The 17,087-nt window shown below is 41.1% G+C and overlaps 2 protein-coding genes across 3 annotated transcripts in view; one reads left to right on the forward strand and one right to left on the reverse strand.

Moving 5' to 3' along the window:
• The window catches only part of RPS6KA5 (ribosomal protein S6 kinase A5), a 67,275-nt gene extending 66,717 nt beyond the window's left edge, over positions 1–558 (reverse strand). The window contains exon 1 of the mRNA XM_058025633.1: positions 18–558. Within this exon, the coding sequence (XP_057881616.1) occupies positions 18–81 (64 nt within the window). The 5' untranslated portion in view covers positions 82–558. The remainder of the gene's footprint in view (positions 1–17) is intronic.
• Positions 559–714: 156 nt separating this feature from the next.
• The window catches only part of DGLUCY (D-glutamate cyclase), a 48,869-nt gene continuing 32,496 nt past the window's right edge, over positions 715–17,087 (forward strand). The window contains exons 1-2 of one of the 2 annotated variants that reach the window (XM_058026861.1): positions 715–801; positions 16,992–17,065. The gene's annotated coding sequence lies outside the window, so the exon portion shown is untranslated. The remainder of the gene's footprint in view (positions 802–16,991; positions 17,066–17,087) is intronic. The other variant, XM_058026862.1, reaches the window with a different exon arrangement.

Consider the following 17,087-nt stretch of genomic DNA (forward strand, 5'->3'; position numbering starts at 1 on the left):
CGGGCCCGCCCGCTCACCGTTCCTCAGCTCGTGCTTCACCGTGAGGAGCGGCAGCTCCGCTTCCCCCGAGGCTCCCTCCATGTCCTCACAGGCGGCTCCGCCGCCCCTGCCGCTCCCGTGAGTGCGAGCGCGGCGGCGGGGGGATGTCACCTGGCCCGAGACGGCTTCTATTTTCCAGGGGCGCTCCGGGGCAGAGGAGCCATGCAGGCGCGCTGGGGTCTGCCGCTCTCCCCTCCGCCTTCTTGGAAGACGGGGTGGGAGGTGGGGGCGGAGGTTGGGGCAGAAAACCCCAAACCTACACCGCCCAACAACAAACAGTTATTAAAATCTAGGGAGGCACACGCACGACGGCTTCCCTCCCCAGGCGCTCAGAACCAGCCCATGTCCTTGCGCCTCCCCTCCCCCGGGCTCCGGCCGCCTTCCCCGCCCGACAGCGGGGAGCGGAGCGGAGCGCGGCCGGGATAGGCTGAGCGCCGCGGGGGGAGGAGGTGGGAGCGCCGCGGGGAGCGGCTCCTACTCAGGCGCGCGCGCCCCCTCCCTCCCCGGGCCGGGCGCTCATTGGCCGCGCGCGCCCGCGAGCCCCGGCGGCCGTCGGGCAGAGAACGTTCCCCGCGCGCCGCCCCCACCCTTCCGCCGAGCGCCGCGCGCCCCCATTGGCTCGGCGGCTGCGCCAACCGCCGGCTCCGCCCCCCGCCCTCCCCCCGGCCCCTCTACTCCCCGATCTTGTTTGTAAACATTCCCGCCCGCCTCTCCCGCTGACCCCCGACCCCCGCGGGAGGGCGGGCGCTGGGCTGCCGAGAGGTAAGGGACGGCGCTGATTGACCACTGGAGCTGGCAATCACCTGAGGGAGGGGTCATGGCGCCCTTCCTCGCCTTACGGGCGGCTTCCATCGTACTCGAAGGGGGAGCGGCCGTGGGCTGACCCACTCGCAGTGGAGGCCGGGGGGGAGCCGGGCTCCAGCCTAGCGCGGGGATGCTGCAGCGGGATGGGAAGCGGGGCATCCCCGCGGGGGGATGCGGCGGGGCAGGGAGAGGCGAGGCACGGCCGGGGACGGGGGGATTCCCGCAGAGTCCCGGCCGCCCGCCCGTTGAGTCCCTGCCGTCCCGCACGGGAGGCGCGGGCTGTGCGTGCCGACTCGCGGCGCCGGCTGCGGCTGCGGCACACACACCGACAGGCCCGCCTGCCGCCCGCGGCCGTGCGCTCCGGTCACCGGGCTCAGGGGCCCACAACGCGGGAGCGCGGGTGGCGCGGGCCCCGGTGCGCCAGGGGTCCCGCCTGCTGCCACCTTCCCCTCGGCCGGGGCCTGGAGCGGGCGGAGAGCGTAGTGGCCTCTTGGGAGGTGGAAGAGGGCGCCTGTACTGAAGTGAAAGCAGCCTCGGTGATCGCTGGAAGGGCGCACGGCCGGCAGGGTTCTCGCAGCTCAGGAGGTGCCTGGCAAGGGCTTGCTGGTCGCAAGATAGGAGTGGGCGAGCTCGCTGGGGCCGTACATCCATGTGCCCCGTTCACCTTGCCTTGCCTGGGCCGCGTTCATCTGGTCCCCTCAGCTGCGAGGGAGACACTGTCCTCTCAGAGGCATTGATAGTGTTGTTGGGGGAGATGCGGTTCAAAACACATCAGACCTGTTCATCTCAGTTAAGCTGCTCAGTCTGTTACGTTTTGGAGGTTAGCTGGTGTTTCTAAAGCTGTCCTCATTTCCTTGCAACAGATAACTCAAATGACTTTTCTCTCTATTTCTTATTTACAGTAATTTCTGATTTGTTGCTCTTGAATGCCACCGCTTCTATCCTTACAAGTTGCTAATTCACAGTGTCATGTCTCAGCAGTAGTGTTCACACAGAGTCTAATTAAGTTACATCAAAGATCAATGAAATAAAATGTCTTGTGTTAATCCATTATTCACACTCCAGTATTAAATGTGTGTGTTTGTACACATATATGTTAAAAATGCATGTACATGTATCCGTTTCTACAGTTTCCTGTGGAGAGATTGAGTTTTGCTATTTAAAGTCAGTGAGATTTTCTGCTTCGTATTTGCTTATATGCCAGACCTCAGGTTTAGGGTGCCTATGCAGTTGTCATCCCAGAAATTAATAATACTACCTAAGGGTTTCATAGTATTTTTGGTAAAACTTTTGAAGGTGTTTCCCACCAAGCACTGCACCTGTTCTGTTGAGGTATCTCAACCATACAACACAGGATGTATGGTACGCACATAACTCCTCCAAAATTGTCTATCCAGTTACTGCCTTTCCACCAGTATTATATCAAGATTATAAAAATAAAACGTCTGAACATGGGAGATGTTTTCAAACTGGAAAATACTTGCTTCCCTAACTTTTGTCACTTGTTTTTAGAAGCATCGCTATTGCAGAGAAAGTATTATATAAAAAGCATAGTATTAAACAATTAAATGGAAAATGGAAATACTAAACTGATCAAATTATTTATTAATTAACATTATTAAATTAATAAGTTTTTGCATCTTTGTAATGCAAAAATGATGGCTTCTGTGTACATCTGGTGGGGACTGTGAGATTTACTTACTCATTACAAGGCGTAACAACCACTTCTGATTATTCCATGTCCCAGATACTATATTTTAAAGAGCCTGGTGCTATATTTCATCCAGTGGCTCTACTAGCCTACTCTTGGACTAACTGTCCCTGGCAGCCTCAGAGGAGAGAAGCTGAAATCTGACTCCATTTACCAGTACTCAATGTGAGGAGTGCTGGCATTGAGTCCAGTAGTTGTTAATAGTCTTGGTTTCAGATGTTCATAGCTTGACAGGCTGTATCTGCTTATTTGCCCCAGGCTGAAAATTTCTCCTTTCAAATTTCAGCTAAAACAGCTTTAAAAAATGAGGTAATAACCCTAAAATACCAAACCAAGAATACTGATCCATGCTGACAATGCATATAATAAAACAGTGATTGTTGTGTATATTTCAGTTTAAGATGTGACTGGCCTTGCAAAGTACTACTGCCTGAACTGAAAGTTCTTTCTTACCACTGAAGGATCCCCTGATGTACTTGAAACATGGTCATTCCAATAAAAAAAAATTAAGATTTTTTACATAACAGTTTCTGCAGTGTTAAAATGTTTTTGCAGTGGGATTCTTGTGTCATGTCCAGAAACAGCAAAGCAGCCCTGCTGAATGCTTGGAAAGAATCCCACCTTTTGACAGACAAAAGAGCTATACTTGCACTGAAATCCTAAACCTCCTGTCAGTAGTCCATGAGTGCAAGACTGTGCTCAAGTTTTCCTTTCAGCTGAACTTTGGGAGCAGTGGAGGGTTAGACTTGGTTGTGTACTTGACATGAGAGTAGATCTATACCTTGAGCAGAATGGTCCAGGTATAGTGGGCTGGTGACATCGCCTCCATCATACAGCAGTATCACGTGGCTTTGTGGGTGGCTTTAAAGGACAGAGTTCTGCCAGCCGTAAGGATAGATTGGAATTACAGATAAGTGGAAATACACAGGCTTCATCTATACCAGAAAATAAAACTGATTAGGACTCGTTCTGTAGGTGTCAGGGAAGTGGCATGACATAGCATGGTGCAGCTAAATTCTTTCCCCTTCAAAAGAGTGGCCTTTTTTTTCACTGCCTCCTGGATTTGTCGAGCCTGCATACCATTACTGAGCTGTGCTAGCCTCCAGCTTGGATGTACAAAGACATTGCTTGGAAAAAATACTGGCCAGGGACCCAACCATTCCTGGAATCACGGCAGCAGTCAGAAGTATGGATAGTCAGGTGCCAGCACTGATTGGGCCTCTGTCCTGTTTAAGTCACTGCACTGTCACAGAGTCAGATGAGGGAGGAAATTTGGCTCAAGCCTGCAGCCAAAGCAGCATGAGAAAGTCCAGGAAGAGGGATGGGCTTAGACGAGAGGGAGTACAGACTGGTCTGTAAGAGTTTTTTTTGTTAGTTTGGAGAAGTAAAACCACCATTGGTGTGTTAACTGTGCTTTTAGAAGTGCAGTTTAACTGACTGAAATTGTTACTTGCATTTAAATACATTTGTGTGTATGTTGCAACACCAAAAAAACCCCTACTGTTTGTATGATGTGCATACAATAAATTACCCCTCTGGTATAAAAGGAAAAATATTTGATGTTTAAATGCTTAAAAGCTATGGGGCAGTGCCGAGCTACTCATGATCCATAGTGTCAATGGTTTTTGGTTTTTAAGCAGCATTTTCATATTCATGTGCACAACCCGACAGGTCAGTCAGCCAACAGTTCAGTGTTTGGGCTGAGCATGTGCTGCAAGTTTGGGAATATGGAGTAACACCATTCTAAAGATAGATGTCCCTTCTCTACCCCACAACACAACTGTTCAAAAATATGTGTATTTACTTGTCATTCCTAATTGTGAAAAGAGGGAGGAAAAAAATGCTGTGGGAAATTCCCACATGGAAAGATATTATTGAGCTTCATTAAAGAAAAAGTGTCACAATATTTTATTTTTGGTTCTAAAAGAGGTGGTGTGCCAAGCTGGTTTGAGGGTTGAGGTGAAATGGAAATGCTCAGTGTACAGACGTCTGAAAGGAAATGAGAGAGAAAAAGAAGAACATGAGTGCTAGAGCTGCATAATTCCAGGGTGCCGGGGCCTCACAGTTTTGAGGTATTTGATTTACTTTGTTTCGGAAGGGGAGCTGCTTATGGAAATTGTAATTTCTATGGAGCTAAAGTTGAAGGTGTTTGGTGCTTTCTTATGGTCATTGAATTGTTACAGAAATAGGTGTTATTTTCAAAGGACAAATTTCAGAAGGCTAGATGATACAAAATGTTCTCCTTGATCACTCCATGGAGAACATTTGCACAGCAGAAATAAAAAACAATCAAATTTTGGAAACCACAAAATGAATTTAGGGAAGGACTCACTGTGAAAGACAAACTTGATATGAAACAACTTTTGTGACAAATTTTAGTTTAGTATTAGTTCTACTTTTTAGTTTGCATATCTTCACTGTGATTTTTATCTTTTGTTTAATCTGAACCTTTAATTGAACAGTCTGTGCTTGATAACTGTCAGAAAAGTAGACGGGGTAGGTATATTTGTTGTTAAAAGTATTTTTTATGAAACTTCTCTGGGCAACAGTTTTATCTCTCTAAAACCACTTAATGTTTTTACCATGAAAGGAGAAGTTATGCTAAGCATCCAAGTCTAATAATTCTCTAAACGGAAGTGGTACAACTCTGTCAGGAAGTGGATCGTTTCTTGAAAGAGTGCATTTAAGCATTACTGCTTGCTCCTAGGGTCCTGTTTCAGTTAGTATTCATTTCTTCACTGAAAAGTGATTTGTTTATTTTTTTTTTCAGTCACTGTACAGTTGCAACTACCATTATATTACAGGCAGCACTTTCAAAAGTTTAATTACTTTTAGTAATTAAAATTATATAGTAATTAAAATTATATTTAGTAATTAAAATTATAATTATACCTGGTTATAAAAGAGGGGGAAAAATTGTCATGTCTCTCAGTTTCTGATGAGGAAGAGGAAAATGAATGAATGCTGTCGATAGGGGAAAGAAAGCAGTACTAGCCATTGACACAGAAATAGGAGTTTATTTCACTTTTTGAACTGCTAAAGCTTCTTAAGGTAGGCAAAAATAGAATTTCTGTTTAATAAATATAATTGACTTTTGAATCCTAATCCTTACTCACAATAGTTTGAATTTTTTTCAGATTTGTTGGAGGAAACACAGTGAACTGTTCTACATAATGTTGTCATTAAACCTCAGTAATACTCCCTGAGTAAAGTCTAAGTCCTTTTCAAAAGACCTGCATGTGAATTCTCACTATTTTGAAAATTTACTGTCAACTTTGGAGAAGGTGACTTTAGAAAGGAGAAGTTAATCAAGGTGATCTGAAAGCTAGTGATGATGAAATTAAAACTTATAACTCATCATGAAGACTGTGAGTATATTCTGATAGTTGCAGAACTTATGGTTCTGTTTTCCTACCCCAGACAAGGAAGCATAAATATGAGGAAAAAAGGGTTTAAATGGCAGAACTTAAAGCTATGCATTGTAGTTTTTAAAGTGAGCCTGCAGAAAAAGAGTGAAAAGAAGTGCCACATAAAATGAAGGGGGAAGGACAATTTTTGAAAAGCATAAATGGAAAGTAATGAATTAATTTCCACAAGTTTTCTTCTAATGATGTATTTAAAGGTATTGCATCTGTTAAATTACCAATGAGCAAAAAGAGATTTAATGAAGTGAACAATTATTACAGAGGTTTCTTTCCCTCTATCTTGAGAAAAGGTGTCTGATTATTGATTTTGAGCCTATTCTTTGAAACTTAAAAAGATAAGATGGGTCCATTAATTGAAATAATGGAAAAGAAAATCTGTAAACAAATGGATAAATTAAGATAATATGTTTCAAACTCAGTTCGTGAATCTCCTGGATTTTGAAAGGAACTTGGAGCTCCTCAGAAAAAATATGAAAACTCCCATTAGTTTCAAGTACTATATTAGGTGTCTAGAAGGCACCTCTTAACATAGAGTATTATAATATTTTATAATACAATATGATTTAATATAATCAGCATTACATTACAACTAAAAACACCTTTAAAAGGACCAGGAAAATGTTTTGATGAAAGATTTCCCTGAGTTTTAAAGAACAAAAAGAAACTAAATATGTTAGAAAACCAGTAGATAAATATGTTTCCATTAACATGGCCTAGATATAAAATACTATTGTGAAAAATCAAGTAGCAAAACTATGAGAGTGAATTACAAATTTTCAATACATCCAAAAGATGGGTATTTCTAACTTCACCTGCATAATTGACACTGGCACTGTAAATTGTGTGTCTTGGGACTAGAGCTAACAGGTAACTGGTATTGAAGCAGTTCTATAATTTCATTACTGTTTTTCTTAATTTTTTCATCCCATACTGATTTATTTAGATACAGGATGCAAACTAGGATATCTCTAGCTCAGCATTGCTGTCGCCAATGCTGGCCAGGAGCAGCTGCATAGTGTCATGAGAGTCTCTGGTTTAACAATGCAGTTCCTAAATAAAGACATCCATTTGCTTGCTTTGACTTTGCCATTTGCTAATTTCATCTGATGACCCATAATGATTTAGTAACAAAAGAGTGTGAAGAATTGTTACCTTTTATTTCTTCCATGAATTTGTTGCATCTGTCCCTATTGCCTATTTCATAGGCAAGCTCAGAATATGAAGCAGTAACTTCACCACCTAAAAATATCCAGTACAATATTTACTGTAGATAATCTGCTCTAGAGGTTATGCACCAGGCACTTGGAGTTCTTTGAGCTTTCAATAATCCATGTACAGCCTCATTTCTTTCATTTTTCTTAAGTAGAGGACTTTTAGGTGAAACCTAGGTTATTTGAATGTTAGAACACTCCGTTTTATTAATCTTTTTTCTTTTTTAGTGTAAAGTGTTTGCTGTGACAGTCTTTGAAGAGGATGTCAAACTCCAGTTGGTCAGAAGGCATTTTACCTCTTTTTGTAAATTCCTTGGGATTTGCATTTTCTCTGAAGTGTTAAAGACTTCTATGCAAATAAGTGCCCCATTAGGCAGCTTTTCTTTGGCTGTCATTTATTAAGCCTGGCTAAGAGTGAGGTTTGGCATCTTCCTTCTTACAACATGTCACATTCAAGCTTACTTTTCTGTTGTGACTGCTTCTTAATGTATCGATGGGAAGCATGACAGCAATGCAGATTATTGACATCGTAAATAACTCCATTAACTCTGAGGTATTTCAACCCTCTCACCCCCGAGCATTTTTGAGCTTTTATAAAGATTTATACTAGTAACACATCTCTCTCCATTTTTAAAAGAATGCATTCTATTCAACCAGATTTTATTCCAGACCAAACACTGATTACAGAAACTGTTGCCAATTATTTGCTTCCCATTCAACTCAGTGTTGCATTCCTGGAACTCTAGTGAGATGCATCTTCAAACGGGAAGTCAGATGAGGCAAATGCCACAGATTCTTAGAATTACTTGTAATATGCAGAGAAGTTAGTGTATAAATTTGATTAAATCACTTCTCTCAGTGACTGTCTTGCTTTAACCCTAGCCAAGCTCAACCACCTGCTCACTCACTGTTCCACCAGCACATTCGGGAAGAGAACTGGAAAGGTGAAAGCTGGAAAACTCATAGGTTGAGATCAAGACAGTGTAATAAAGAAAGCAGAAGTCACAAATATGAGCAAAGCAAAATAAGGAATTAATTCACTGCCTCCTATGGGCAAGCAGGTGTTCAGCCATCTCCACCAGAGCAGACCCCCATCACAAGTAATGGTGCCTTGGGAAGATGAAATCTGTCATTCCAAATGCATCCTGCTTTCCTCTTTCTTTCACCCACTTTATATACTGGACATGATGCCATAAGGTCTGGAATGTCACTCTGGTCAGTTTGGGTCATTTGTCCCTGGCTGTGTCTGTCCCCAGCCTCCCATGCACTTCTAATTTCCTTGCCAGCATGGCAGTAGGAAGAGTGAAAAAGGCCTTTGCTTTATGCAAGCCCTACTCAGCAATAACAAAAACATCTCTGTTGCCATCACTGTGTTCAGTCAAATCCAGAACACAGCCCCATACCAGCCACTGTGAAGAAAATTACCCCAGCCAAAACCAGTTGTAAGGCCCCAAACAACTCACTTGATGAGACTTTTAACAGGGCTTACAGTTGTTCATGCACTTTGAATTAGATTCATGGGAGAAATATTGACAAGATATTTTCAAGAGCTCAACAAAGAAAACTTTACTGGCAACCCTAGAAAATCAAATAACTTTGACAAAAAGTTTGTAGCAGCATTCAGTCAACATAAACCACTTGTCAAAGTATTAGTTTCACCCATTCAATTTAGCAAACTCAAAGCCCATTCAATTTTAAGTTGCTCGGAATTCTAACAAGAAGGAATCAGAAGACAGAAAAGATACTGAAAAGAACAAATATAGCTACCAACTCCTGAGTTCCAGCAGCATTCAAGTAATAGAAATTCCAGGAGGAGGAAGGTCAAGAAATTCTTGTCTCATGTTTGGCCTTAAATACCCCTTGACCTACCTGGGCCCTTTCCCCAGGTGGGACTTTGGTCATTTGGCCACTCAGGAGCTGGGCTGGGAGCTCCAGGGGCAGGTGTGGAGCATTGCCTCTGATGTCTCGGGGATCAGTGGCTGCTGCAGGGCTGGGATAAAGGCCTGGGGGGTGTATGGGGCAGAGCACTGCCTCACCAGGGAAAGGCCTGTTCTACCTCTTCCACACACACACGAAAGGTTTGGAGCCTGCAGTGCTTCCAGTCTCTCACACCAGCACAGAAACATGTATCTATAATGTGGTGTGGCCTTATATTATCTCCCCACCCAAGAACTTGGCTTTGGCACTTGTGAGATGCTTACCATTATTTTCCTGCTTCTTTAGATAACAAGTTGATTAAACTGTTCCACTGTGTGACAGTATTTTTCTTTAGAAAACTGTGATTAGTGGAGGTACTGGTTTGGTTTATGCATAAGATAAAATAATTACTTTTGGATAACGAGTACCAAAACAACAGAACTATAAATCATTTGAGTTTGGACAGGAACCCACTGCAGTCCCTGAACTATGCTTTGATGGATATTTAAGGAGGAGATGGGGAGGATTTCTGAGGAAATCATCAGAGCCTCACTGCTTTGACAAACAGCAAGTGTTAATCCCTTATTTAATCTTGTGTTTCAAGGCAGACCATACTCATGTTTTCTTTAGCCTTTTATGTACCCTTTTTGACTTCAGATATGCCATGTAAAAGTAATCATGCCTCCTCTAAGACAGCAGTTGCCTAATCTTTCCAGTGCCTCTCTTTGTCTGCAGAGGTAAATGCCTTCACACCACCCACACACCCCAGGAGAGCAGCCTTCCCCCCACTCCCTGCCTCTGCGACATCCATTTGCCTTTAATTACAGACTTAAGGATGTTGTTGTCACAGCTGAAGGTGACGTTAAGTATCTCTCACATCATCACTTGTCTCTTCCTATTGCTGCTTTTACCCCTCTATGTTGATGCTTCACAGTGCATCCTCTTAGATAGTTGAAGCTTTGGGCTACAATTTAATCTGTTTTAGCCTTATGAATTTGGTTGTTCTGTTTGGTTTTGTAAACTTTATTCCTGTTGGAATTCTAAAATGTGACTAATATAGAAGTCATTTACTCTTATTACACCACAGCCTTTTCTAGAATAACCATAAAACCAAAACATTTAAAGAAAGTCTGCGTATCCATTTTAATAATACCATACCTTATTTGTAGAATAATCACCACTAATCTGTTTACTGTGGAGAAACTTGCCCCTTCTCTTTCCTGATTATTTGCTTGTCTTACATCTACCTATTAACTCAACATATTCATGCAATAAAATATTCCAGCCATCAAATTACCCCCAATATTCATAAGTTGTTTCAAAGAAGCCACAAATGTATTCTGATTTATTACAAAAAGATCTAACGAATTTATTCTAAATGTTATTTTATAGATGGTATTGAGGCTATTTTCAGCAAAAGTTTCAATCTCTAATTGAAAATATACAGCTTTACCAACAGGACAAGTGTTCAGTGCAGGTGAGAGATTACATCACCATGCAATAATACTGAAGAGCCCTTACAATAGCTGGGGAAGATACAGACTTCATGCTCAGCAAGATGCAGACTCGCAATAAACAGCTGCCCCCCAAAATTTCTTATTAATGTGCTATGATAAAAGCCTTTAGGAGACAACTGTAAACTGGAAAAATTACTTTTTCACTGAAGCTGATAAATACTATAAAGGTCAAAAATTGCTTGTCCATCAGAAGTATGTGTCTATTAGACACAAAATCAGCCATCTATAAGTGTGATATCTTCTCTCTTCCTGTTTATTTTTAAGAAAGGCATTTGAGATGGTTGACTTCTGCAGAGCTCTTAAACACAAGGTCACTGAAGTTAGATGCATTTCTGTTAATATTCTTAGCTATTTTTAATTTACATAGTTTATATCCTAAACAATGCCCACTTAATACACTTTATTTCACATATTTTCATTTGTACACTTAGTAACTGTGGAAAAGTCATATACTGATCATTCTATTCTTTGAATTATAGGTTACACATTTTGGACTTTTATTCTGTTAAATTATTCAGTCTTCAAATAAGTGTTTAATTTGGAACAGTTTGCTTTATGTAATCAACCATGGAATTAATATATATATTCATATATAATGCATCTATAGTTTTTATAAATATATATATATACATACTTTTTTTGCCTAGATTTTGAAACCAAGTGGAGATCGCAATATTTTCCTCCTTCAAAAGGAGTAGAAAATATTGTGTAATATTATCTGGATCTACTCAGAATGCTTGCTTTTTAAACTTTCCACTAAATGGGGGAGGGGCGGGCAGAGAACCATATTTGTTGTTTGATGCAAAGGACACTGATTTGTTTATTTTTATATATGGTTTCAAATTCTTTTATGTGCCTTCTGGTAAACTTCTGGTATCTGATGTCTAGCAAGAAAGTGTCACTTCATTCCAGTCTTATAACTGAATGTGTTGATGAGCTTGCATTACTTCTGACAATTTTCCCATGGACACAATGATTGTATCTCTCATATATCTGCAGTTTGAAGTGCTTAATAGATTCAAAATCAGCCTTGTATAGCAAGCTTTCAATGTCAAACTCGGCTAATTTATAAAGACAAGTATTATGAGAATAGGAAAGAAATTTCCATTAGGGAAATCTGTCAGTAGAGAATGGAGTTTGAAAGTCATTAGGTACCATCATCTCTTCAAATGTTTTAGTTGTAGTAACTATTTTTTTTAATACCAGTCTCCTAGTGCTCCATCAGTGTGGCTGGAAATCACAGCAGTTTCTAGTAACTGATGCCTGTTCATCTTCCTTTTGACTGATTAAAATCTTCTCATTTCAATCTGTAATGAAAAACACCTTGGTCTTGTATTCAAATCAGGAATAAAATTCAAATCAGTTCTTCTATCTTTGCATATTATTAAAAATACTTACTGGTAGTTAGGATACAGCAATATATGACAAAATACACCTTGCTCTATATGATTTTGGTTTGGTTATATTTCCAAGTAGCTGAACAGCTATCCATTCTGTAGGTTTATTTTTTTCTCTCCAGAAATTATGTTCCTCCATCTTCAAAATTCCAGGTGGTCCCAAAAATGTGTCTTTATACTAACTATATTAAAAGAGAAGCTACCTAAATAGGTCTATGTTTGAACCAAACTCATTGCTCCCTTCCCCCACAATCAAAATCACACACATTTGACTAATCTTTTGGAGACAAACCCCACAGTTTTTTAGAGTTGTTTTTCAAATGTGAATGCTTTATTTTAATTGCACATTTAGACTTAGAGCACATTAATGCAAGCTGCTGAGTGCTTTTAATTTGTCTTGTCTTTTGCCACTGCATATACTGTGTAGTCTGACCCTTCTTTGGGAGGAGATACTGCTGAAAATTGCTGGAAGACTCATGTAAGTTGCTTGTCTCAAGAGGAAATATATTTATGGAATAAGGATCAAAGGAATGTCTGTGTTTGTAGATTGCATTCTAATACAAAGACAATTTTGTTACTTTTAAATATATTGGCTTTGAAAATGGAATTCTAATGAAACAGTCCGTGCATAATTCTTAGCAGTTGCATCTAGTTTTCCAAGTAAAGTAATTTAGAAGCTAGCTGGTGAAATCCATATGAAATGCTGCAAGCTGCAGTTGTATGGGATAAAGTCCACTTGGATATCAGATTTTACATTAACTTCTATAAACAAAGAGATGTCCCTTAGCTCCAAAGTTTCTGAACCAGAGGTCATGAAATGCTGGAAGGATAAACCAGTTAGGTTTTGTGAATATTTTCTCCGTTTTTGAGGTCTTCTTTAGGCTGTGCATTATTGATCCCTATCAAAGTCAGGATACTGGGCTAGATGTAGCTGTAATTCTATCTTCTGAAGAATATTTTTTTAATAATATTTTCAATTATTTGGACTCGATGTATATATTAACTGTACCATGAAACTATTCAGTCTCTATGATGTAATGTCAATTGAAAATCCATTTCAGAGGAGAAGGAAAATTCAGCCAGATCAAAAACTAATGCTCAAACAAGCCAAGAGTCTTTTCTCATTTGAAAATAAAATAAACCAAAACTTAGCACACTCCCCATACTTAGGATTTATAATAAGATATGTAAAAAAAAGGTCCAAGAACAAAAATGGCCTCTTTAAAATAGCTCCTAAATAGGAATATCAGAGAATGGTTTGGGTTGGAGGGGACCTGGAAAATCATCTAGTTCCAATCTCTCTTCCATGGGGAGGGAAGGGACACCTTCCACTAGACCAAGGGGCTTTCTCAAATCCCCTTTCAAACTGGCCTTGAGCACTTCCAGAGATGAGCTGCCTGGGTCAGTGCTTCACCACCCTCTCAGGAAAGGATTTCTTCTCAATATCTAACCTAACCCTACCCTCTTTCAGTTTAAAGATACAACCCTTTGTCCTATCAAATTCCAAACTGGGGTATGGAATTTTAAGTTATGTTATTACAATTTCCTACCTGGCATGTGTACAGAAACCAGGAAAAAGGATCAATTGTTGCTAAGCAGACAAAAACAGAGCCAAACATAATTTCTGAACTGTATGGTTCATCAGTACTAGTTATAACTTATATCAAGGTTCTTATATCAAGGTTGTTAACTTGTTTCATGTACATGTTTATAAAAAGCAAGTGTATTGCTTATATACTTTTCTGTCTTCATGCTTACTTTTCTGTCATGTCTTTCTCTATGTAGCTCTGCATATAGGATATGGCTTGTATGCAAACATGTATGCAGCTGAAGTACAATACAGCAAATGTTTAAGCACTTTGTCTGTCCATGAGCTCAGTGGGACTAATTATCTGCTTATCTCTTTTACTTATATTCATAGAAGTACTAGAGGTTTGAGTCCTTAAACTGTAAGCTCTGTGGTAAGGTTTTAGGCTTATTTACATCTACTATATCTGGGAACAAAACTCTAAAAAAAATAATAATAGTAAAAGCTTAAACTTTTGTGCCGTTTCTATACAAAATATAGGCTCAATTTTTGAATTAGAGCACACCAAGATACCAATCACTATAGCTTATTTACATATTTAAAATATAAAATGAGGTGATAGAAGTATAAAACATTTTCAGCCCTTACCTTCATATTCTTTGGTAATGAAAATCAAAATTATGTCATCAGCATCCCTTTCAAGCCAGCTAACTGATGCTGCAGCATTATGAGTCATCTCTTTTAACACCAAACTGCTTTTAAAAAAAAATTTAATGGTGAGAAAAGGTTTGAGGGTGATACAGATCTTACTCTATTCATGGAACATAGGGAAAAGCAGTAAAAGTTCAGGATTAACTCTATGAGCTAGAAATGTAGCTTCATTTTTCAACATCTTAAGCTCTTAGCTGATACTGCTCATGAACACAGTGGTTTGAAATGTTCAGTTTGCCTGCTGTGGTGTATTGTACATAACTGTGTAAGGTGCTGAATAGCTACAGAGTGAGAGCGCTTAGTCAACTGATACCTGATCTAATCTGTCAGCAGGAACTTAGATGTGAAGTTCTTCACGTGGCCTGTGCTGGGACCAACAGCAGAGCAGAGCTCCTGAGCTGCTCCCTTGTTGCATTTGTCACTGTAGCTGTCATACTCCCTTGCACTTGCTGCACGGCCATGGTGCTGCTGCCACCAGTGGTGATGCCTCGAGGGTGCCAGGACAGAGTGACTGCATCAGGAACACCCACATGCTGTGGGATCAGGCTGCCCAGGACAGTTCAATAAGGGCCTGTATCCTTTCAGGTCTTTAAAAGTAAGGTAATTGGGAATTTTCTTTTCAGAACACAATGCTTCAGTTTAAGCCCACCTTTAGCCTCTAGCTATGGTGCAACATTCTCTGCTTTGCCAAGGGTTGCTGTGGTGGATGAGGACAGTTGCCCAGTGTAATTACATCATATGCTGGTCTTGAATGACTGGTTTGAGTTCAGAAATGGTATAGGGAAGTGTTGACACTCTGCAGCACCAACACACCACTTGCAGGAGGTCTCTTCTCATGGTCATCATGGTTGCCACTTGCCTATGAAATTAATTCATTCCTGGTTGCTGTGGATGACTGGACAATCAGGTCAGTGTAGCTTGGTTGAACTGCCACATCATCCAGGTCTTCCATCAGTCACATTACTGCGCAGCCGAGGTCCTCAAAGGTTCACATGCCATAAAGTTTCATACTTTCTCTGTATAGGCAGGGGAAGAAGGTTAGCAATGATGTCAAGATCTTCATTCGACCCACCACAAGGACCTTTGACTGTTCAGGATTATAACTCACTCATTCTACATGTTCTTGTTCCCAAGTTTAGGGATGTTGACAATTATCGGTGATTATTTATGGATTCTGTGATGCAGTCTACCAAATAAGTATGTAACATCCGTGGTTTTCAGAGCTTGGGCATCTTCACTAGTGACAAAGCAGCACTCTCTTCTCCAAAACGACTGTGGTATTGTCAGCCTTGGAGTATATGTCTAATTACTGATAGCACTGCTCGTTGCTACTCCTTCTCATTGTCCTGCTGTACTAAGTGTTGGTCAAAGACACCCTGATCTCTTGCAGATGGAGTACAAATATGTCTGCAGGTGCTTGGCTGCACCAAACAGACCACTGAGGGCAGTTTCCAGATCATCATGACAACTGTAGTCACCACATAATACCACAGTTGTCAGGTATGCATTAATGAAAGCATAGTAATGCGGCCATAATTCGTCCATAACTTGGAATCCTTCAAGTTAGAATGGATGCTGCAGAACAGAGCTGTCCAGGTATCCTTGATGCAAATTAACATTTATTAGAGGGGGGGCAGTGTGGATGCTCCAAGACAAAATAGCAGTCCAAATGCAGACCATTTGCTATCACATAGTACAGTTGCTAACAGCAATTTACCTGTACATACTCCTGAAAGTTGCAGTGAGGTATTCTTGGAGATCCTGCCACAGATTCATCTGATCATCCATATAGCACTACTGAAGCCTGGAGGTTTGTCAGGGAAATTATGCTCTGTCCTTTTGAGCTATTCCCAATACTTCTTGGTCTAGGAGTAGAAGGAAGCAGTGGAAAAAAGTAAGTTAATATCTCTTCATCACAAGTATGTGTGGAGATGGAGAAATTTGTTCTTGGTAGTTTGGAGAGATACAATTCACTGGAAATTCCCCACACACAGCCTGCTGAGACACCCACATCTCAAGGACAATAACTTTGTGTAAACACATGGGCTGAAATAATTTTAGTGACCATTGCTGAGGAGAATTGCTTGGTGAGCAGTGAGTGGGTGCAGTGACAGCACCTGCTGGCAGACATGTGAACAAAAAAAGAATGGCATAATCCTGGAGGTAGCCTGAAAGACCTGAGAGCAAGAGCATGGCATGTTTTTTGGGAGCATGGTTCTATTTTTATGATGTGTAGGTAGCAGAACACACTTACCTGCTTACCTTCAGATGGAATTCCTGTACAGGAATGAGCACCCCATCAGCCCTGTGACCATGCATGATGTGACTGGGTGTAACCTAGGTGGTGATATATGTTCTTATCAAAACAAGAACCTGTGGCTGCTGCCTTGCCAACAAAGCAGTACAAGTAATTGTACTTTGTCCTATGGACTCCATTTTCTCTCCTTCTGGGTAAGACTGGAAAGAAAAAAATCCCTTGCTTTAGGAGTTTTTGTCCAGCCAATGTACTGCCACAGGGGCTTGGGAGAAACTGGCGCTGGTGGTCTGCAGCAAGGTCCCTCTGCATTCTTGCGCTGTCTTGGTGCCAGAAGAGGCCAAGATAGAGAAATAGTATCTGGACCCAGCCCAAAAAATTGTGGAGCAACTCTTAAAATCTGTAGCTCAGCATAGATTGAGAAACAGTATTTAAACACGATCCCCATGCCCTTATTTTTTTTTTAATTTCTTGAAGTTGAATAAGCGACTCTTGTCATCTTATGTGATAACAACCTTCGGTGGATCATTTGCAGACTCCTCTTGCTACTGGTGAGTATTCCTGCCAGCAAAG

The sequence above is a fragment of the Melospiza georgiana genome, chromosome 6 (assembly GCF_028018845.1).
Source record: "Melospiza georgiana isolate bMelGeo1 chromosome 6, bMelGeo1.pri, whole genome shotgun sequence".
Lineage (NCBI taxonomy): Eukaryota > Metazoa > Chordata > Aves > Passeriformes > Passerellidae > Melospiza > Melospiza georgiana.